General features: G+C 44.6%; 1 protein-coding gene across 2 annotated transcripts in view; it reads right to left on the reverse strand.

The window, feature by feature from the left end:
- SPOP (speckle type BTB/POZ protein) overlaps positions 1-23,702 on the reverse strand; it is a 97,270-nt gene that overhangs the window by 62,596 nt on the left and 10,972 nt on the right. For both annotated transcript variants that reach the window (XM_068264125.1, XM_068264126.1), the window contains exons 3-7: positions 18,131-18,262; positions 17,896-18,017; positions 16,383-16,534; positions 16,172-16,299; positions 11,911-12,088 (exon numbers count right to left, since the gene is read on the reverse strand). In XM_068264125.1, the coding sequence (XP_068120226.1) occupies positions 11,911-12,088; positions 16,172-16,299; positions 16,383-16,534; positions 17,896-18,017; positions 18,131-18,208 (658 nt within the window). In that variant the 5' untranslated portion in view covers positions 18,209-18,262. The remainder of the gene's footprint in view (positions 1-11,910; positions 12,089-16,171; positions 16,300-16,382; positions 16,535-17,895; positions 18,018-18,130; positions 18,263-23,702) is intronic.

Consider the following 23,702-nt stretch of genomic DNA (forward strand, 5'->3'; position numbering starts at 1 on the left):
CCAACTAAAGGCAAAGATGATTTCTCCCCAGTTGGATAGAATGGAAAAGTGCGATTTATTAACCTCCCTGGCGGTTAATTTTTTTTGCCAAATGGGCAAAAATCCTTTTTTTTAAAAAAAAATTTTTGTTTCATGTAAAGCTACCAGAGTGGTAGCTACATGAAACACCACTAGAGGGCGCATGTGTCCCTCTAGTGCGATCGTCGCCGGCACTAATAGCAAACAGGGGAGCGCGTATATAACGCGTTCCCCTGTTTGGCTTCTCCTGTCGCCATGGCGACGATCGGAATGACGTCATGGACGTCAGCCGACGTCCTGACGTCAGGCGCACCCGGTCCAGCCCATAGCGCTGCCTGGAACTCATTGGTCCGGGCAGCGCAGGGCTCTGGCGGGGGGACCCTCTTTCGCTGCTGCGTGCGGGCGATCGCTGCAGAGCGGCGGCGATCAAGCTGTGCGCGCGGCTAGCAAAGTGCTGGCTGCGCGCACAGCACTTTGAATGGGGCGAATCGTCCCAACAGAGCCTGAGAAATCCTCCTGCGCTGCATAGCCCGAGCTCAGCTCGGGCTTACCGCCAGGGAGGTTAAGTGTTGCCTGTATTTTTTTGTCAGAGAATTTTGTACACTTCCTGTTTGTCTGACACCTTAAGGGGCCCATACACTCAGCCGATTTTCTGGCCGACCGATCAATCGATCGATTGATAGTTTGCAAATCGGTTGGCCAATCGACCGATCGATGGCCGATTTCGATCGATTTCCATTGAACTGGCAGGGTGGAAAATTTAGGTCGATCTGATGAGATTGCTTATCAGTTTGCATTGGCCTTAATGGAGATCTGATGGCAAGAAAATGCCATCAGATCAAATTTCAATAGATTTCAAACTGAAATCTATTGGAATTCTATCCTGGTAAAAAATGTTCTAAAAACGCATCAGATAGATCATCAGATGCATTTCTTATCTATCTGCTGCCAATCTGACGAGTGTATGGGCACCTTTACTGCACCTCAGGTGTCACCAAGAGGAAAGAAGTGAACAATGACAAGCTATGGAGTGGCTTCCATGGGCGGAGCAAGGAGGTGGACAATGGACTATGCTACCAATAGTTGGCTAGCCAGATCATTAAAGGGGCCCATACACCTAACGATTTTCCCACCGATATACAGCAGATTAGATCACCGTGATCGAAATCGCTGACCAAATGATCGATCCGCCCATGTGGACGATTTCGCTCGATCGCCGGCAGGTTGGGAGTTCGTCGATAGTGGCGTTCAAATGCCCGACAAATACATTACCTGCTCCGCCGGCGCGTGTCCCCGCTGCTCCTTTCCCGCTGAGCTCCGGCAAGCTTCACTTCTTCCTGTCCGGACAGGAAGTTTAAGCAGTAGAGCGCCCTCTACTGTTTAAACTTCCCCAGACAGGAAGTTCAGTGAAGCTGTAGCCCTGGAGCCCAGAGCGGAGAAGAGCCAGCGGAGACCGGGGGACTCGCCCTGGCCGGATCAGGTAATATATGCAGGGGGGCGGCCGCAGCTCCACAGATTGTGAATTGTTTTCAGCATGAAATTTATTCACAATCTGCAGTAAAGGCAGCCATACGATCCCTCTCTGATCAGATTCGATCAGAGAGGGATCTATCTGTTGGTCGATCTGATGGCAAATCGACCAGTGTATGGTCGCCTTAAGACACCTAGGCGGACATCAGAACTAAAGCGAGATTCTTGGCCAAAAAGGTACTCGTGAAAGAGGACAGAAATCCATGAGTTCCATGGGACTTAAAGGATACCCGAAGTGACATGATGAGTTAGACATGTGTATGTACAGTGCCAAGCACACTAATAACTAGGCTGTGTTCCTTTTTTTCTTTCTCTGCTTGAAAGAGTTAAATATCAGGAATGTAAGTGGCTGACTCAGTCCCGACTCAGACAGGAAGTGACTACAGTGTGACCCTCACTGATAAGAAATTCCCCTTTTTATCGCTTTCCTGCTCTCAGGAGCCATTTTCTGCTAGGAAAGGGTTTTATAGTTGGAATTTCTTATCAGTGAGGGTCACACTGTAGTCACTTCCTGTCTGAGTCAGGACTGAGTCAGTCACTTACATACTATATTCAACTCTTTCAGACAGAGAAAGAAAAAAAAAGGAACACAGCCTAGTTATTTGTGTGCAAGGCACTGTACATACACATGTGTATCTCATCATATCACATGTCACTTCGGGTATCCTTTAAACAGCAAGGACAAACATTTACAATAAATGGCCGTATTAAAGTACATCTATGGATCAGTTTTCAATATACCCATCTGAATAAATCCAAGTGTTAGCATGGGGAACGTTACACTAGCAGAAAGCAGAGTACATGTAAAGGAAGTTAGAAATAATACAGAAGCATTTATTTCCCTTTAAAGAATGCACATTACCTGGCTGTCCTACTGATCCTCTGTCTCTAATACAATTGGCCACAGACCCTGAACAAGGATGCAGATCAAATTTTTACTCAAGTTTGACTGAATTTGCAGCAAGTTTCAGGTGTGTGATTTAGACACTACTAAAGCCAGTGAGATCAGCAGGACGGCCAGACAACAGAATATGGAAGCCTCCATATCCCTCACTTCAGAAGTCCTTCCAAAGAAAGGCACAATTTACTCTTTTATGTACGGTAGCTAATCTGCATTCATTACACAACCTATGCTTCACTGACATGGCTATCAAACTCCAGGGAAAATAAAACTCTTCCTCTATGTTACCAATAGCAACCAGACTTAGCAAGAAGCTTCCAAATGGGAGACGGGATCTGATTAGTTCCCCTAAGCCACCCAGACTAATCTTCCCTACAGCTTTTTCAATCAGCTCTGCTGTACCAAGCAGGGAGAAACACAATTATGTATTGTGCTGACAGATGTCCCTGGGAAAATCATAAGCAAGAAGAAAAGTGTTTGTAGCATAAAATAGACAGAATTTCCATAACGTATTGATGTGCAACACCAGCCAACTGCTACAGGGATGACAGTAATATCTACTGACGCTACAGTCAATACACTTATTTTCAAAATGGCAAAGCAAGCGTCGCATAAAGCATCCAAAATCACTGCAATGGTGTTACAGGGTCAGCAGAAGCAGAACGGATGTTTATTTATAGTGCAGACAAGCTGATCGGCCCGCTGGGTTCTGCCTTCAGGACTCTGGCAGAAAGATACTCATGCCTAGGCCACTGAAGAGGAGTTGTACCCGCTGCTGCCTCCCCCACAATGCAAACACATTTACTGCAGCCCTGCAGAGTATCCTATGGCAGCGAGGCTGTGTATCCTATGGCAGCTAACTGGCAGCGAGGCTGTGTATTATACCACCTCAGCTAATTTGATGCAAATGTATGCATAGATTGGAACTGGGCCTATCAAATTAAAGCGGGATTGTCACCATAAAAATCAAATTTCAACAACAACTGGTCTGAGTGTATTAAGTGATAAAGATGCTAACCCTGCATTCAAAACTTTTTCTGCTGTAATGGTTTGGAGTTATCACATACTTTAGGAGCACTGGCCCTTTAATAGTCAGTGCCAAACAGTTGCATGCTGGGGGTTCTTTTTATCTATAATATATTCCTCCTCTTCTATTTATTACCCTGCCTAGCTGCCTATCTGAAACATGATCCCCTGCTCACTTGTGTTTACAAGCAAGGCTGAGGTGACTCAGCGATTGGAGGAGAAAAGAAAAAAAAAAGTAAAGGGCAGAAATGACATCAGGATTTAGTCACAAACTGTGGGCACAATGGCAGTATTTGTATAGCGCCTTTCTCCTGTCGGACTCAAAGCGCTTGCGAGGCAGCCACTAGAGCGCACTCAGTAGGCAGTAGCAGTGTTAAGGAGACTTGCCCAAGAAACTCCTTACTGAAATAGGTGTTGGCTTACTGAACAGGCAGAGCCGAGATTTGAACTCAGGTCTCCTGTGTCAGAGGCAGAGCCCTTAACCATTACACTATCCAGCACTATAAAGACATGGCCCCCACCAGGAACAGAATTCTCTTCATTTACTATATAACATTCACAGAAAACAAAACGTGGACAGTATAATACATGTGTTATGTAAGTAGATCAAGTATTTATCTACTTATATATGTGTTTTTTTCCCTGGCATAGTATGGCTGATCCTACTGCTTTAAAATAGCGGATTATATATTAAATGACATAAAAGTATACAGTGCCAGATCAATCTGCAATGCACAAATCACAAGGGATCTAATGTGTGTACACTGCCCTGATCCTCCTCGATGCATCTGAAAGCAATCTGCCAAGCAGACTGTCAGTGTTCTCCTACTCAGAATCAAGCTTTATTCGCCGAGTACAAAGGGTTGCCGTCCCCGGAATTGATTGCGGTACACATGGCATTGGCAAACAGAACAGCCGAGCATTGCTAAACAAAAAACAGCAATAGATGTTTACAAACATGCGTGCAGACAATTATTTGCAACATTGTGAGAAATATACTGGGCAGGCAGCAGTACGGGGCTGGGGGGTGGTTAGGCAGAGTTCAGCAGGAGGACCGCATGAGGAAAGGTACACCTGCGCCTGGTGGTTCTAGAGGGGGTGGTCCTATAATGGGAGGAGCTCAAAGAACCGGTTGCCCGGAGTTACGCAAGATCATAGCGGCTCTTGTCTTCATTCTCGCCGTATGCAGGTGATAGAGAGGTGGCAGGGCTGATCCACTGATTTATTTTTTCCGCAGTGCAAATCACTCTTTGGAGTTTTCAACAGGTTGCTGGCAGTACCAAACTATGACAGTCATGTATTACACCTTCGGCCCTCATCAACCTCACCCATCCCCCCAAACCATAGCAACAGAATGTGTTGCTAGCCAGTTGGTACAGAATTCTGTGCCAAACTGTCATCCAAGGCATCGAGTCCTGATCCATTTGGGTGACATTTCCTGTACAAGTGTACAGGGCTTTACTACTGGCCTATAAAAATATAGTGCAGCTGTCCTAGCCAATAGCTGAAACACAGAACGTAGAAGAGGATGGGCCAAGTGCAATTCTCCCCAAAAAAGCGTTTATTTGCATATATCAAGTATAGACCTAAATACTCTGATCAAATGAAACAGCTATCAGCAATTTCAGTCAACCATCTGCTGCTAGAATAATATTTTGTTTCCTAAACAAAGGATCCTCCTCGGCTAAAAACCCGATAGGCTGGAGACTGATTATTCTGCACGAGTGAGGTTAGTATTGTAGATTCATGTTAATGTCACAACGCCAGTCACCGCTATCTTGCCAAACTTTATTGGCTGTAACAATGCCAGCGGGTCCTGCTGTAGCACGCGCCGCACTGTTTCTGCATACAATGCTCGCAAATGTCTATGGGGTCGTTTACAGATGGTAGGCTGGCCATAGGTGTTTGCCAGCCTACCATCTGCAGACTAATGCATCATGTCTATGGCCAGCTTGGTAATTAGATGCTGCCAACTCAGCTTTAACCTCTAGAGGGAAGAATAAGCAGCAGTGTTTATTCCAAGCTCTGAGATAGAACATCCAGGGATGAAGCGAGGCATTTTATCCCAACACAATCAAAGCACAAATTCAGGTTACAACATCTCCATCCAGTGTCCACAACAAAAGGTGCTTTCTGAAAAGCAGGAGGATTAAGGCCCAAACACACGTCTGATTTTTGCGAACGATGCACATGCAAGAATAGTGCCTATGTTCAGCAGCGCTGTGCTGCATTGCTGGCAGGAGTAACTATTTTTCTTGCCACTTTTTATAAGAGGCAGCGGTTTTCCCTGGTGAGCCGACACTGAAACTTCAGTACTCTGTAGGCCATAAGGTGGCGATCAGGAGTCCCATTCACTTGCATAAGAAGTTAATCATTACAGCTCTACTTGTGCTAGTCAGTTCTATCATTCTGGCATGGTGCACACCAAAACCCGCTAGCAGATCCGCAAAATGCTAGCAGATTTTGAAACGCTTTTTTTTTTTTCTGTAGCGTTTCACCTAGCATTTTGCGGTTTTGTGAAGTGTTTTTGGTGTAGTAGATTTCATACATTGTTACAGTAAAAGCTGTTACTGAACAGCTTCTATAACAAAAATGCCTGCAAAACTGCTCTGAACTGCCGTTTTTCAGAGCGGTTTGCGTTTTTCCTATACTTTACATTGGAGGCAGAAACGCCTCCGCAATCCAAAATCTGCAGCAGCCCGGGAGTATGCGTTTCTGCAAAACGCCTCCCGCTCTGGTGTGCACCACCCCATTGAAATACATTACCCTAGCGTTTCCACATCCGCAAGCGGATCGAAAAACGCAGCCGAACCGCTCTGGTGTGCACTAGGCCTATCTGTAAAGTAGTGAACACAACCTCCTGACTTGCATCACAGCCGTTTTGGGGATCCAGAAATAAGGAATTGCAACAATGATGGAAAGTGTTGCATTGCACATTTTTAATGCATGGACACCTATACAGAGCAGCATACAGTGCACAGACATGCTTGCACTACATCTAGAACCGCAGGCATCGCTCGGTAATGCACTGCGGAATGCGTCACACAGCAAAACATGCAAGTGTGAAAGCGCCATTGAAATATAACTACATCATGTTTTGATGCGTTTATATTGTCCATGGCGTCGCATCGCTACATTGTGTGCGTGTGAGGATACTTAGAGCCTCAATCTGGGCACAAAATATTTCTTAGCGCTCTGTAGGCCCTCAGTGGCAGAGCTGGTTTTGCTACTAAGGGACTCAAGCTGATGAAGTATGTGATATCAAATAAATCAATTTCAAAGTATCTGACTACTTCCTGCACATCAGACTGTGCAGTGTTCTCCCAAGGCTCTTTTAGCTTGGTGCGCCACCCGGCTAGTTTTGGTGAGCACCCGGCTGTCATCGACTCACCTCCTCCTATACTGTAAGCAGAGTTGCGCACAGAAGCACCGGCCCAGCATTCTCTCATCAAGCCCCGCCCGGCTACTTTTTCATGCCGCCCGGGGAGAACACTACTGTGCTATAGGCTGCAATCCACTTAAAGAGTTTAACCTATGCTTGTCTCCTTGCAGTCTGAACAGTAGCATGATACAATCCAAGCAGACCCAGCCGCAGGAACCACCCCCTCTCAAAAGCTTCATAATAAACTACATTCAACTGCTCCTGATCATGTGCTGAAGATTTGAATGCAGGATTTTCAGCTGCAGATAATATATTTCACAATAAATGGTAACACCTGACCATTAGGGAAAAGATGGTATATTTAGATCATCTGTGGTTGCTTTTTAAAGCACACCTGAACTGGATGAAAAAAAAAAAAGTTGACTTTAGCCCTCAAGGCTTTGGTGTCGTCTAGGTCCACTCTGTTGTGCGGCCATCGCCCCCCATTTTCATCTCTGACCCGGCTGGGTAGCAGCTGCAGGGCATGCCTCCTCAGTTCCATTCTGCACATACACTGTTACAATTCTTTGCAAACCACAGGAAGCTTCAGCCCACCAGTGTGCAACTGAGGAGTCGCTAGGACAGGAATGCATGCGAGCCGTAGCAAAGACCTAGCCAGGTCAGAGAATGGTATGAGGGGTGACAGTAGCACAAAGCTGAGGACTCAGAAGACACTGAGGGACCTCAAAGACCATGGGAGGCTGGGTGAAACCCAAGGTGAAGAAAAGTTAACTTTCCAGTTTGGGAGTGCTTTAAAATTAAAAAAAAAAAAACCACCACTTAATAACCCGATAGTGCCCGTTTGTCTCTTCAGGCACTACACATGATCTTTTACTTGTTATGTGATGATGCAGAGGCAACTGTTAGATTAACATATCCAGTATATGACTAACTTAAAATGATTAAAAGGTGACAGATCACAAGAAGGGACCCCCATCTGTCCTTCTGCTCATTGAAAGCAAAAGTTTGACTATCCCACAAACTCTCTTTCTGTAGCAAAGTATTACTGTATATTCTGGAGTATAAAAATACTTTTTAACCTTGAAAATCTTCTGAAAACCCAGGGATCGTCTTATACGCCGGGTGTCAATGATGCCGGGTGATACACCCCATCCTGTTACGGCCTCTCACAGGGCCGGCGCTACCATAGAGGCAAAAGGGGCAATTGCCCCAGAGCTTGTAGGGGTCCCCCAGTGGCTACAAAGGGAAAAAAAAATTCAAATCGACCTTATAGTTTGAGAAAATCGATTTTAAAGTTTCAAAGGAAAAAAAATACACATTTAAAACCCAGCCGACTTTAATGGTTAATAGCAAATCCACCTTAAATGCTAGAAACCTTAGATTTGCAGGATATGTTATGGAGATCATTGGAAATAAGAGGAAAAAACAATTTTTCAAAAAGACCTTATAGTTTGAGAAAATCGATTTTAAAGTTTCGAAGGAAAAAAGTATACTTTTAAATGCGGTAAATGTCACTTTTAGTAGCAAACCTAACGGTAGTGTAATTTTACATGTATCAAAAGAAAGAGTCGCCCCTCCGGAAACTTTTTAACCCCTTGTCCCCCATGCAGGCTGGGGTAGCCAGAATGTGGAGTCCAACCGATTGGGGCTTCACACCTTGACTATAACAGCTGCGAAAAAGGTCCCTTAATGACGATTTTTGTTCTGGGGTATCTGTTGGGGGCCCCCCCAGGTTTATTTTGCCCTGGGGCCCCATTGTTGCTTAAACCGGCCCTGACCTCTCAGATCTCGCTGCTGAGGACTGTAGTGAAGCGGTGCAGGCGCACATGTGTGAGATCCTATCCTGTTACGGCCTCTCAGATCTCGCTGCTGAGGACTGTAGTGAAGCGGTGCAGGCGCACATGTGTGAGATCCTATCCTGTTACCGCCTCTCAGATCTCGCTGCTGAGGACTGTAGTGAAGCGGCGCAGGCACACATGTGTGAGATCCTATCCTGTTACCGCCTCTCAGATCTCGCTGCTGAGGACTGTAGTGAAGCGGCGCAGGCGCACATGTGTGAGATCCTATCCTGTTACCGCCTTTCAGATCTGGCTGCTGAGGACTGTAGTGAAGCGGCGCAGGCGCACATGTGCGAGATCCTATCCTGTTACCGCCTCTCAGATCTCGCTGCTGAGGACTGTAGTGAAGCGGTGCAGGCGCACATGTGCGAGATCCTATCCTGTTACCGCCTCTCAGATCTCGCTGCTGAGGACTGTAGTGAAGCGGCGCAGGCGCACATGTGTGAGATCCTATCCTGTTACCGCCTTTCAGATCTGGCTGCTGAGGACTGTAGTGAAGCGGTGCAGGCGCACATGTGCGAGATCTGAGAGGCAGAGAAGGAGGTAAATAGGATACAAGGGCGGGGCCAGAGGTGTGAAAGAGGCGTGTTTTATGGGCACAGCTCCATGTATTCTTTCATACCACTCTGATAAACAGGAAGACAAGGGGAGATGACCAATCCAACCAGTCAATCGCCTGTATACTGTTATATACTGGGTACCACCAGTATCTGTTCATACACAGCACCAGTACATGATGTTTTTTTCTTTGTTTTTTTTTTATTTGGTGTGCGTTGGAAGAGGGATAGTCTTATACGGCGAGTATATCCCAAACTCTATATTTTAACTGGAAAAGTTCTATTATCATCAGGTTTTATTTATGGTATTACATTAGGTCTGACAGATAAGTACAGAGACAGGCTGTGCAGTTAAAAGCACCAGATGTAATATATATATATATATATATATATATATATATATATATATATATATATATATATATATATATATATATATATATATATATATATATATATATATATATATATATATATATATATATAGCTAAAACGTTCCAGTAAACTTGCTGGAAACCATACAAACAATATAGGGTTTTGTTTATGTTTCTATCATTGGTTCAGAAGTCCTCACAAAACAGTAAGCAAAATGTTCACACATCTCTATGTACCCCTACAGACTAACCCATTATACTGCAACAACACACTAATGACATGGGGTGAAGGAAACTGCAGGGCATACACACAAGTCGTCTGGCATAAGCACTCCTATCTCCACAACATCTGTCAGCAACACTAAGCAGCTATTGCAGTATAACACATGCAGAGTTCCAGAGCAGCGCAATACAGAATGTTAGCATACAGAGAGGATTTGAAAAGGATTGTTTTTATACAGAGGAAAATAAAGCTACACTTTAAAGATAATAAAAGAATGGTTGATTTTTCCTATGAAGAAACTGTTGAGTATTGTTAACATAGCAGGAAGTCTAACACATTGGTCTACAGGTCATTTTTTACTCTGATCAAGACTGAAAAGATAGTTTTCCACTATCTCTAAGCACACCCTGCTCTTTAAAGAGAATCTGTATTGTTAAAATCGCACAAAAGTAAACATACCAGTGCGTTAGGGGACATCTCCTATTCCCCTCTGTCACAATTTCGCCGCTCCCCGCCGCATTAAAAGTGGTTAAAAACAGCTTTAAAAAGTTTGTTTATAAACAAACAAAATGGCCACCAAAACAGGAAGTAGGTTGATGTACAGCATGTCCACACATAGAAAATACATCCATACACAAGCAGGCTTTATACAGCCTTCCTTTTGAATCTCAAGAGATCATTTGTGTGTTTCTTTCCCCCCTGAGGGGGGAGTGCATAGCAGAACCACAACACTGAAGAACTTGGCAGCCTTCCAGACACAGGCTGACAAGTCTGACAAGGGAAAGATACATTGATTTATTACAGAGACTGTGATAGTACAAAGTGCTGCAGTAAGCCAGAACACAGTAGCTTTTGGAATAGCTTTTGGAACTTGTAGGATGATAAAAAACAGGATGCAATTTTTGTTACGGAGTCTCTTTAAAAGGGAATCCACTGTATCTAGAATGTGTGGTGTGCAGTCAGTGAGTAAATTATTTAAATTGGCCACTAGAGGACATTGAGCCAAGTTCTGTGTTAGGCTCTGTATGTGAGCAGCACGTCTCCCAACAGTGACCTCTAGTGTTGAGTAAGTTTAATGTAATAAGACAGATCGTTACTGTGGGCTGTAAGTGTCTAAAAATGGCTCTCTTACACTACACAATTTAGACACTATACAATTTAGAGGCCCATTTATAAAATCGGTGTTAAAAATGTAGTTTTAACATAAAACTAAAAAACTGCTGGCATCCTATGTATAAAAGAACAAAAGCACATTACTAGCCCTACATTGCATTTCTCTGCAGAACAATGATGCCACCTGAAATGTGCACAGTGTACGAGAGTGAAGGGGAGCTTGTGATTGGCAGCACTGGCAGGCGCCACCTACTTAGGTAGAGGACACATGGCCAGCCGTGACCACCATTGCAGCAATTACAGATTAGCAGCAGGTGGGATATTGCACTCCCAGGAACCCTGGAGTGAGAGGTATATGGAGGCTCCAATATTCATTTAATTTTAAGCAATACCAGTTGCCTGGCTGTCCTGCTGATCATCTGCCTCTAATACTTTCAGCCACAGACCCTGAACAAGCATGCAGCAGATCAGGCGTTTGACATTGTCAGATCTGACCAGATTAGGCGCATGCTTGTTTCTGGTGTAATTCAGACACTGCTGCAGTTAAAGGGATCAGCAGAATAGCCTGCTGGGGGGGGGGGGGGGGGTGGGGGTTATGATGTCTGAGCGATTTTCAGTGGAAAAGGGCCCTTACTCTAACCTCTACAAGCCCATGTGACTGCAGAGTTAGCACCTCAGACTGTCTGGGTGTAAGCAGGCAGCTGTATGTTGCAGAGGAATAGGTAAAGATTTATAACCACAAGCATGAAGTTTTCCCATCACCTAGACACGCAGTTATGCATAATAGCTTACATTAATGTTCTACGTAATCCGTATACAAACTGCCTGAACTGTGGCAGACAACCAACAGCAGCCTGGATTTACAAGCAGTATTGAGTGACGGCTCGGGCCTATAAATCTGCCACAAGCCCATACATAGACTCACACCACTAAACAACATAAACAGACCTGCAAGGATGGCTTTGTGGGCCTTGAATTCCTGCCCAGCGACACACAGGCAGCAGTCCGTGAAGCGGGAGTTCTCCCATAATCCTCCGAGCTCATCCGCGAGCCGGCATTCCGGCACTTTCACCATATTCATAGTGTTCTGCCCAGAAATGTTCACAGAATCTTGAACAACACTGACCTGAGGAAGATGGAAGAGGATAATAAAGATATAGGTTAGATCGCATTACTCTAAATGCAACCCCTGATATTATACAATACTTAAAGGGAACCCGAGGTGTGTTTAAAGAATGTTATCTGAATACAGAGGCTGGATCTGCCTATCCAGCCCAGCCTCTGTTGCTATCCCAAACCCCCCTAAGGTCCCCCTGCACTCTGCAATTCCTCATAAATCACAGCCGTGCTGTGAGGCTGTATTTACATCTGTAGTGTCAGTCTCAGCTGCTCCCCCGCCTCCTGCATAGCTCCGGTCCCTGCCCCCGTCCCTTCCCTCCAATCAGCAGGGAGGGAAGGGATGCAGGCGGGGACTGGAGTTCTGCAGGAGGCGGGGAGAGCAGCAGACTGACACTATAGAGATAAACACAGCCAGCTCTGACAAGCTGTTTGTCAGCAGCGTGGCTGTGATTTATGAATGATTGCAGAGTGCAGGGGGAACTTAGGGGGGTTTGGGATAGCAACAGAGGCTGGGCTGTATAGGCAGATCCAGCATCTGTATGCAGATAATATTCTTCAAACCCACCTCGGGTTCTCTTTAAAGGGAATCTAAACTGAGAGATATAGAGGTTTCCTTTTAAACAACACCAGTTGCCTGCCCATACCTGCTGATCTCTTTGGCTGCAGTAGTGGCTGAATTACACACCTGAAACAAGCATGCAGCTAATCCAGTCTGACTTCAGTCAGAGCACCTGATCTGCTGCATGCTTGTTCAGGGGCTGTGGCTGAAAGCATAAGAGACACAGGAGCAGCAGGAGAGTCGGGCAACTGGGATTATTTTAAGAGGAAAAATCCATATCCTTCTCAGTTTAGGTTCCCTTTAACAATGGTAGCGCTGCGTGCTTTGTTGGCGCTTTATAAATACAATAAATAATTGGTATAAATGCATAATAATCATCTATCATGACAGCCATTTGACCTAAATTAACATACGATGAGGTAAACATGGGTATTATACCAACCCTACTAAGAACCTGCCTGTGTTGACATTTTTTTTGTTCATTGCATGGGTTAGTAAAACTAGCACTTTGTCTCCAGTCAGAGAAGTGGAATTGCCGCAGCTTCTGAAAAGTCATTAGAAGCTAAAACATTTGTATCTAGCTAAACACACACTACTGATAACAGGATTGTGATGAAAAGCTCAAAAGGTCATTATTTCTCTGTGTGGTAGCTGAATGAATAAGATTTTAGGACACACTGACATAGCTGTGCACTTCAGAGTTAAAATTTCTGCCCTGAAATTGAAAATACGAATAAGAGACAAGGATGAAATTTATATAGTATAATCTAGTTATAGAAAACTCTGATATAGTAAACTCTGATATAGTAAACCAAGTGTCCAGGTCCCGGGCCGGCACCATAATAAGTATATGGCAATAATGCCGGTTATAGTAAACTCTGATATAATACAATTTCTGTTATAGCAAACTTCTTTTTAGCCCTTTCAGTATTAAGTGTCTGGCTATAGTGGAAAGTGGGCGGGGCACATGCCTCATACGTCAGTCAGAGACCCATGAGCCGTGGTCAGTGAGTGGGCTGGCAGCCATTTATAGCCTGCTTGCTATCCGCACACTATTCTGTGTCTGCGTAAATTACCTCAAAAGCAGCAACTGGTGAGACCGCTGCTTCCTGTGTAAGCTGCTCCCTGATTACTAAAGGAACTGCCTGTCATCTGTGACTTGCTTGTGCATGGCTGCAATGCTACAGCATCATCCAGGCTGCACAGACATGTGGGCAGAGGAGCACACTATCAATACTGTACCTGCATTAGCCGGTGAGACCTCTGCTTCCTGTGTAAGCTGCTCCCTGATTACTGAGGGAATTGCCTGTCATCTGTGACTTGCTTGTGCATGGCTGCAATACTACAGTATCATCCAGGCTGTACAGAAATATAGGATAGAGGGGCGCAGTGTTCTCCCCAGAATTTTTTTCCAGCCGGGTGGCATAAAATAGTAGCCGGGTGGCATGAAAAAGTACCCGGGTGGGGAAAGATGAGGGAATGCAGGGCCGGTGCTTCTGTGTGCAACTCAGAATACAGCAAAGGAGGAAGGGAGCCGATGGCAGCCGGGTGCTCACCGAAACTAGCCGGGCGCAGCACCCGGCTAAAAGAGCCTGGGGAGAACACTGGAGCACACTGTCAGTACTGTCCCCTGCATTAACTGGTGAGAGCTATGCTTGCATTGGTGAGAACTATGCTTCCTGCGCAAGCTGTTACATAATGAATCCCTGCAGATTGTGCATTTTGACCGAATGAAGACAGTACTATAGTATACGTGTTTGAGTATGACCATTTCAGTGTAGGGAGCAGGCAGAAGAAGTTCAAGTCATTCGGAATCGTACTTAAAGGGACACTTAAAAAAAAAAAAAGGAGTTTTACTCACCTAGGGCTTCCAATAGCCCCCTGCAGCTGTCCGGTGCCCTCGCTGTCTTCCTCCGATCCTCCTGGCCTCGCCAGCAGCCACTTCCTGTTTCGGTGACAGGAGCTGACAGGCTGGGGACGCGAGTGATTCTTCGCATTCCCAGACACATTAGCACCCTCTATGCTGCTATATGGTATATGATATATGCTATAGCAGCATAGATGGCACTATTGTGGTCAGGAACGCGAAGAATCACTCGCGTCCCCAGCCTGTCAGCTCCTGTCACCGAAACAGGAAGTGGCTGCCGGCGGGGCCAGGAGGATCGGAGGGACACGGCGAGGGCACCGGACAGCTGCAGGGGGCTATTGGAAGCCCCAGGTGAGTAAAACTCATATTTTTTTTTACTTAAGTGTCCCTTTAAAGGGACTCCGAGCAGTGCAGAAACTATGGAAAGATGCATACCGTTTTGAAGCTCTCTTTCTCCTCTTTCCAACGACACATAAACCGCCGCCCTACGCCTTTTAGTTTTCGCTATTTTCTAATACAGCGAAAACTAAAAGGCGTAGGGCGGCGGTTTATATATCGTTGGAAAGAGGAGAAAGAGAGCTTCAAAATCGAATGCATCTTTTCATAGTTTCTGCACTGCTCGGAGTCCCTTTAAAAAAAACAAACATGTACTTACCTATGGAGAGGGAAGGCTCTGGGTCTTATAGAGCCCTTCGTTATGCGCTGGCTCCCCAGTTTAAATCCCCTGTGGAGGACTTCGGAAGAAGACAGGCGGCTCCATACCGCTGAGAGGGCGCTCACGCCATGTGGAGCAGCTCGTCTGACTCTCGAAGACATCTAAAGCCTCCTTCGGCAGCAGATAGAGCAGTATTTGACAAAATTGGTTGAATACTGCTACAGGGAAACAGCACTAGAACGGGCACTGGGAGAGGAGCAGGAAGGAGCTATAGGACCCAGAGCTTTCCCTCTCATTAAAGTGAACCAGAGATGAAGCACCCTCATGTATTTTACCATATATATCAGTGGGAACATTAGAGAAAACACCTACCCTGCTCTCTGTTTCATCCTTCACTGCTCAGCCTGCTTGTTACCAGCCCTGATAAAATCCCCGACTGAGCATTCAGTCACAGGAATCATTATAGCCGAGTCATTATAGCAGAACCAGAAGGGAGCAGGCTTGAAAACACATCAGAGAAGACAGACTTGGCTATAATGATTCCTGAGCAAAGCCAGACTGAATGCTCAGTCGGGGACTTCATCAGGGCTGATAACAAGCAGGCTGAGCAGTGAAGGATGAAACCGAGAGCAGGGTAGGTGTTTTCTCTAATGTCCCCACTGATATATCGTAAAATACATGAGGGTGCTTCCTCTCTGGTTCACTTTAAGCAACTCTCATATTTTATTATTATTTTTTTATATCCATTCCCAATGATTTTAAGAAGTGAGGAACTTGCCAGAATGCAAATCACCAGGAAGGAGGGGTGTGCATTGTTCAATGGTTTGGTTTTTTTTGGAAACACATTAGAAACTTTCTTTATATCACTGTCTGCGTCTCCATAGATGAGATTTTCTCGTTTCCTGTCCCTTGAACCATCACCGAGCTCTGTGGCTTTAACATGAAGACTGGCGGTCCCAGAGACAGGAAGTGAGGATGGCGGGCAGATCTCTTTGCTGCGTGTACATACCTCGCAGAAGAGGGTCAGCTTATCGTCAGGGAGGAGGCCATTGGCTTCATCAAGCAGGAAGTCTCTACGGATGAATTTCTTGAAGCCCCAGTCTTTTCCCTGAACAAAGCGGTAAGCTCGCTGGCTCTCTGAAAGACAAGACAAAAGGAGTGTGAAATGCTGGGATAGGGAAGAGAGCAGCATAGATCAGTAGTCTTCAGCAAGCACTCACCCATTGCCTTGGTTTCTTCGCCTTTGGCATTGAGGATGGAGAATTTGAATTTGGCCCGCACCTCGCTCTTTGGACAGCTGACCAGCAGCAGGTAGAGTGACAAATAGTCCTTACTCTCTTCATCCAAGCCTTTAGGATTTACACGGAGGCACCTGGTGATCATAGAAAAGGTTTACAACTAGTCAAGTACAGTTTGAGACCACCCCCCCCCCCTTCCCAGAACTACATCTGGGCCAAAGTTCAGCCCCCCAGTCCTGCTGGTTCCAGAGTTAGGGTGCATCAACGCCATATTGTGAACCAGTGCGGCTGTAAATTAGCACAGGGGTAGTGTGTGTGTGCGTGTGCTCCTTACCCTCAAAATTTGGAGTGTGTAGGAGCTATGAGTGTTGAGATATCCAGCCTTTACTATCAGCATATGCAAATCAGGCATACGCTACTTGTGACGTCGTCATTACCCACAAGAGTGTGAATCGGTAGACTGAATTTCATTTAGGCGTACACTGTGGGAGGTGTTTCACCTTTTCAGCTGGGTTTCTATTGGCTGTGGGACTTTTTCCCCTCTAAGACTTGGGTTTTCACAGACAACGTCCTCTCCTGCCTCTATCGCCGGTACCTGGTCCCGTCACTTCCGCCGGATGCGACCAGTCTTCCGCATCCACAAGGGCTCCCTCCGGCTCCTGTACGCATGCGTCTGCGTAGTACAGAGGGAGCGCACTGTGATTGCGTCGACTGGCCCGGAAATGACGGGACGCAGTACCGGCAGACAGAGGCAGCGGAGGACGGCGCCGTGGGAGCTGGAGGAAGCCCCAGGTATGTATAAATCCATTTCTTCTTCATCTCTGGTTCTTTTTTAAATGAAGTAATACATCCCAAAATAAAAACATTTCCAGAAAGTAATTTAGAGCTCCAAAAATATATGTAAACTTTTTTTTCCTAAAATAGGTCCCTATATGTCCCCTTTTTCCTGGTCTGGTTGCCTTTACCTAACTGCAGGAACTGTGCAGCGAGAGTAGTGTTTTTAGCTGCAGTAACGAACTTATCTCAGCATGAAAATAACAGAAAGCTTCCTATTTCAGATAGGGTAAGGTGTGTGTATTATGGTAAATAGAGGGCAGAAGTGAAGTCACTTTCGGCATCACAATGAAACAGTTAAAGGACTTAAGAGCCCAAATAGGTAAAAAAAAGAGAAGTACCTTAATCACTTTTAAATGCACGGAGGACGCCACCCGCGCCCTCCGTGCAGTTACGCCGGGTCCCAGCAGTGTGATAGCCCCCCGTGCCGCTCCCGACCCCACGGACGGGGTCAGGCTCCCCTTCCTCTCCTAAGATGGCCGCCGGAGCTGGCCGCGGCTGCGCAGTCCGCATACACGTTAGTGCGGCTGCGCAGCTCTAGGGCCTCCCCCCCCTCGATCCATGCTACTGTGTTGGGAGAGTCCTGCACCTGCGCATTAGTACTGCATAGGCGCAACAAGCTCCCCAGCAAGTGAGTGTGGCAGGGGTACGCGGTACTCACCATTTCAGTTTGTCATTGGCTCCAGAGGAAAAGGTGGAGCTCTTGATCACCTCCCCCATTTCCTCCCGGCAAAAACTGAAGTTATTTATAGTCCACATGTAGGAGAACTTGACAACTTTTATCTGTCGGGAGAGAAAACACATGACATGTAGAGAATAACTGCACACTGTACACCAAACAGGGACCCACCAAAGCATCAAAAACAATAGTTGCCAGAAGCCCCAGTGACCCTTACCTGCGTGTAACACCAGCTTTCAGCCACGGGGCCAGTGGACATCTCAGCCGGGGGAGGGGGACTTGGTACTCGTGACATCGCCAGTTTGGTAGCTTTAGTTAAGCGGAGAAAGAAGCCCTGACGGGCCTTCTCCTGGGAAGACAAAGAAAAGAAAAGTGTAATAAACCATAGAAACGGCAGAGAAATCACATCTACAGCATCAAATAGGAATAGCCAGCTCACCAAAGAGCAATGAGTAAAATGGGAGCTAGATCAGGATTCAGGTATGTAAGCATATGTGAATGTGTTGCTCTCATTACATTAAAGAGAATCTGTACTCTCAAATTCTTACGATAAAAAGCATACCATTCTATTCACTATGTTCTCCTAGGCCCCTCTTTGCCGTTTCCGACACTCCCCACCACGATCCTGGCTTTTAATCTCCAGTTTTAAAGAGAATCTGTATTGTTAAAATCACACAAAAGTAAACATACCAGTGCGTTAGGGGACATCTCCTATTACCCTCTGTCACAATTTCGCCGCTCCCCGCCGCATTAAAAGTGGTTAAAAACAGTTTTTAAAAGTTTGTTTATAAACAAACAAAATGGCCACCAAAACAGGAAGTAGGTTGATGTACAGTATGTCCACACATAGAAAATACATCCATACACAAGCAGGCTGTATACAGCCTTCCTTTTGAATCTCAAGAGATCATGTGTGTGTTTCTTTCCCCCCCTGCATCTCTCATGCACTGAAGTTTCAGGCTGCTCTTTTCTTCCTGCAAACAACTTTGCCCTTGTCTGTAATTCCTCACTATGTGAAAGCCCAGCCAGCTCAGAGGAAGATTTATCCAGCTTGTAAAAGATAAGAGAGAAGAGAGAAGCTGCTCTAATCTAAATAAAAAACACAGGCAGTGTGCAGAGAGGGGCCTGGAAGGGGGAGTTCATAGCAGAACCACAACACTGAAGAACTTGGCAGCCTTCCAGACACAGGCTGACAAGTCTGACAAGAGAGAGATAAGTTGATTTATTACAGAGATGGTGATAGTACAAAGTGCTGCAGTAAGCCAGAACACATTAGAATAGCTTTTGGAACTTGTAGGATGATAAAAAAACAGGATGCAATTTTTGTTACAGAGTCTCTTTAAGCAGTGTTTACAAACAAATAACATGGCCGCTAACCAGGAAGTGATTATATATATATATATATATATATATATATATATATATATATATATATATATATATATATATATATATATATATATATATATATATATATATATATATATATATATATATATATATATACATATATATATATATATACATATATATATACATATATATATACATATATATATACATATATATATACATATACATATATATATACATACATATATATATATATATACACACATACATACATATATATACACACATACACATACATATATACACATACACATATACACATACACATACACACATATATATATATATATATATATATATATATATATATATATATATATATATATATATATATATATATATATATATATATATATATATATATATATCTCATGTTACAGTATACTACAAGTTTTTATTACATAGAGCATTATCTGCACTTCAGTCTGGGATTCTCACAGTTCTCAGCATGAGACAGGAAGCTCCCTTCCCCCCCCTCAGAGAGCTCTGCCTGTGAGGAGTAAACAAAGCACACACACAGAGCCTGGAGGGGGCGTGCATAACTTCTCCCTATCACAGCAAAGGCTGCACATTCCTCTCTGGGTCGACAAAGCTTGACAAAAAAAGAGATTAGATATATTACAGAGACAGTGTAACTAGAAAAGGCTGCAGTAATCCAGACCACATTAGAACAGGTGTAGGAACTTATAGGATACAAGAAATAAGGCTGAACATTTTGTTACAGAGTCTCTAACTCCCTAAGGCTTCATTCCCACATGCAGCCAGCAGGAGCACACAGTGTAGTGTCCACTCCGCTGTGGTCCAGCTGGAGCCCGGGGCAGATGCATTATCCCCATAGGCTATATGGGAGAATGCATCTGCCAGTCTGGGATTATCGCGGATGGCACAAAAGTGCAGATCGCTTACCGCAACGGATCTGATGGATCCATTGCAGACTGACAAGTGTAAACGGCTCCTAATTACAAAACAGGAGCAGTTTCCTGTCAGTTTTGTAATGATCAGAGAACGGACACAAAAAAAAAAAAGTCCATTCTCAGCTCAAGTGGGAACGCAGCCTTACTGCATGGAAATAGTACAGGGCTCCCCTGTGACAATCACCAGGATCTTGCTGCTTGGTTCTGACAATGGCCTCAATTCACGAAGATCATGCTGGAGATAATAAGGCAAGAGAAAACTTACCTCCACACAGTAAGAGAGTTATCTTATCTCTTCATTCCTTTCGTTACCTCTTCTGTAGTTAAGTTACCTCCTTTGTAGTTAAGTTACCTCCTCTGTAGTTATTTTCACATGCAGTTAATGAACAGCCTGTCTAACTCTGGAGGTATTTTAAGGATTAAAGAGTTAACTTAAAGACAGAAGAGTTAACTTTAGGCTTGCCTGAGGTAAAATGTTTCCTGAATACTACATGCCTTATCGCCATGGTAACAACTCTAGAAGAGTTATTGAAGACAGGAGATAAGCTTAGTGAATTGAGGCCAATGTCCTCTAATAAACAGCTATGGAGGAGCCATGAAAATGGCTTCGAGTGGTACCAAAGGCTGAATATCAAATCATGAAGCATGGCGGTATATGACTATTCTGCTGCCCTGCCCAGTAGCTGATCCCCAGCCAGAGGTAATGCATTTGCTGTTCAAGATATCTCCCTGTGTGGTAGCTTCCAGATGGTCATCTCCGGCCCACCCAGCCCATCCTGGGATATGAAAAGCCTGGCACCAGCTACTTTTTCCTACTGCAGTAAAAGACAAAAGATACAGTTGCAATTTAAAGAGACTCTGTAACAAAATGTTCAGCCTTATTTCTTCTATCCTATAAGTTCCTATACCTGTTCTAATGTGGTCTGGCTTACTGCAGCCTTTTCTAGTTGCACTGTCTCTAATATATCTAATCTTCTTTCCTTTTTCAAGCTTTGTTGACCGAGAGAGGAATGCACTGCCTCTGCTGTGATAGGGAGAAGTTATGCACACCCCCTCCACGCCCCTGTAGGCTCCGTGTGTGCATTTTGTTTATCCATCACAGACGGGTCTCTGCTCTCAGTTTTCTGAGTTTGTGAGGCTGAGGGGGGGAGGGAGCTGCTGGCCTGTCACATGCTAATCCCAGACTGGAGTGCAGATAATTCACAATGTAATAAAAACAGGTAGTATACTGTAACATGGTATATAGATACACAAACATCACTTCCTGGTTAGCGGCCATGTTTTTTGTTTGTAAACACTGCCTAAAACTGGCGATTAAATGCCAGGTTCGCGGTGGAAATAGCTAAGAGGGACCAAGGAGATCACAGTTGACTCGATTGGTATGTTTTTTATTATACAAATCAGACAGTACAGATTCGCTTTAAAAAACACTGTCCATGAAGTAAGCATTTGCAATAATCTGAATTTACATGGTTACACTACTGCAAAAGTGAGAGGTCACCTCTCAGGGACTTGTATATACATGACCCATCACTCCAAAGGTTTGGATCTAAGGCTTGGTATACAAGCTAGAGGTTTCTTGGCCAAGAGATTTGGCCTAAAGCATTGATCTCCTCCTAACCCCAATGTGTGCCATCACTACCCCCCATCCATGGCAGCAGAATGCACCGTCTTTAGGCTAGAGACACAACTAGTCCAGTCCTGTCAGTTTTCTATGTTTCAATGGCTGTGTTCACATACAAACAGGGCTGTGGAGTCGGTACAAAAATCTTCCGACTCCAACTCCTCAGTTTCTGAAACCACGACTCGGACTCCGGGTACCCAAAATTGCTCAGACTCTTTAGTCTAATACTTAACAGGGCTGTGGATTTTTTACAAAAATCATGCGACTCCGACTCCAACTCCGACTCCACAAACCTGGGTTAAACCGATAGAAAACTGATGCAAAACTGACAGGACAGTACTGGACTGGAAATGTGCAGATGTGTGTGTGAACCAGGCCTTACTGCAGTTACAGGTACTTTCAAGCACCACAAGATATCGGAGTTCCCCAGTACGGTTATATTCTGTTCATGCTGGATCCACATACCTCTGCATTGACTTGTGGCTAAAGTCACATTTTTCAGACAGGAAGAGGCGGGCTTGCTGCGATGTTCCCTCCTATTGCCCTCCCCTTTTCCTCCTCTTCCCCACCCCATACACTCCCCTTAATAGGAGGAAAAGGGGAGGATATGGGTGGAAACATTACAGCCTTTTCTTTTCTGAAAATGTGACTTAAAGCGGGTCCGAGATGAAAAACGTAACCATAACAAGTAACTTGTCTATATATCTTATCTAAAGGTTAGATAGATTACACAGCATATCTAGCTGCATACAGCTTCCAAAGTTTATGATTTATTGCTGTGATACAGTGAGGGCAGCCATGTTCTGTTTGTCACACTACACTGAGGCAAGCTGATAGCATCCTCAGCTCTCAGCCAGGGGAAAAATTCACTCCCTCCTCCCCTCTGCCTCTGAAATCTCTGGCTAGTAACCTCCTCCTCCTGCCCAGACTGAGCTCCCATAAGCCCTTGCTACCTGGGACTGAGTGCCAGGGCTCTCTGAAAAGCTGTGGACGAGGCTTGTTTAGTTTATAAGGAATTAGAGTATTAAAACAAAATAAAAAAAAAAAAAAAAGTATTTGGCTTGAGGAATGCCCTATAAACTATATGAAAGGAACACAATTATGCAATGAGTAAAAGTTTCTCTCTGATCCACTTTAAAGAGAACCCTAGGTGTGTTTGTCAAATCTTAATAGGACACAGAGACATGTTCTGTGCACAATGACACGCCTCTGTGTCCTTCTATTGATGTGTACACAAAACTTGCCTCTGTGCCCTATTAAGATTTGACAAACACACCTCTGGTTCTCTTTAAGTCAATAAATCACATTTTTCAAGGAGTGATTTCAGAGACCAGGAGGAACAAGGAGAACGGACAACGCACAGAGGTATGTGGCTCTAGCATGTACAGGCCTCTATGCTTAGCTAACAGCTTTGTCTTGGGTCCGGTGTGCTTTAAAAAAAAAAACTTAATTTGCATAATCAACAATACCAAATAAAAGGCCTTAAAAGGGGGAATTTCATTTTGGCCATAAAAGAGGAACCAACACAGATCAGTGCTGCACTAGGCTTTATATAATAATAGAACAATACTATTTGCAGCCAGACAAAACTGACAGTAAGCTCAAAGTGCAATACTCCGATAGCTCAGCACCTGTACTCAGGAGTACACATTTATCAAAAAGACAATGGCCTCAATTCACTAAGCTTAACTCCTGTCTTTAATAACTCTTCTGAGCTGTTTTACAGTTATCACAATTAGATCACCATGGTGATAACTGTAAAACAGCTCAGAAGAGTTAAGCTTAGTGAATTGAGGCCAATGCCTGAAGTTCCATTGTAAGAGCTTCCATATCAAACC

This window comes from Hyperolius riggenbachi, chromosome 12 (assembly GCF_040937935.1).
Source record: "Hyperolius riggenbachi isolate aHypRig1 chromosome 12, aHypRig1.pri, whole genome shotgun sequence".
Classification (NCBI taxonomy): domain Eukaryota; kingdom Metazoa; phylum Chordata; class Amphibia; order Anura; family Hyperoliidae; genus Hyperolius; species Hyperolius riggenbachi.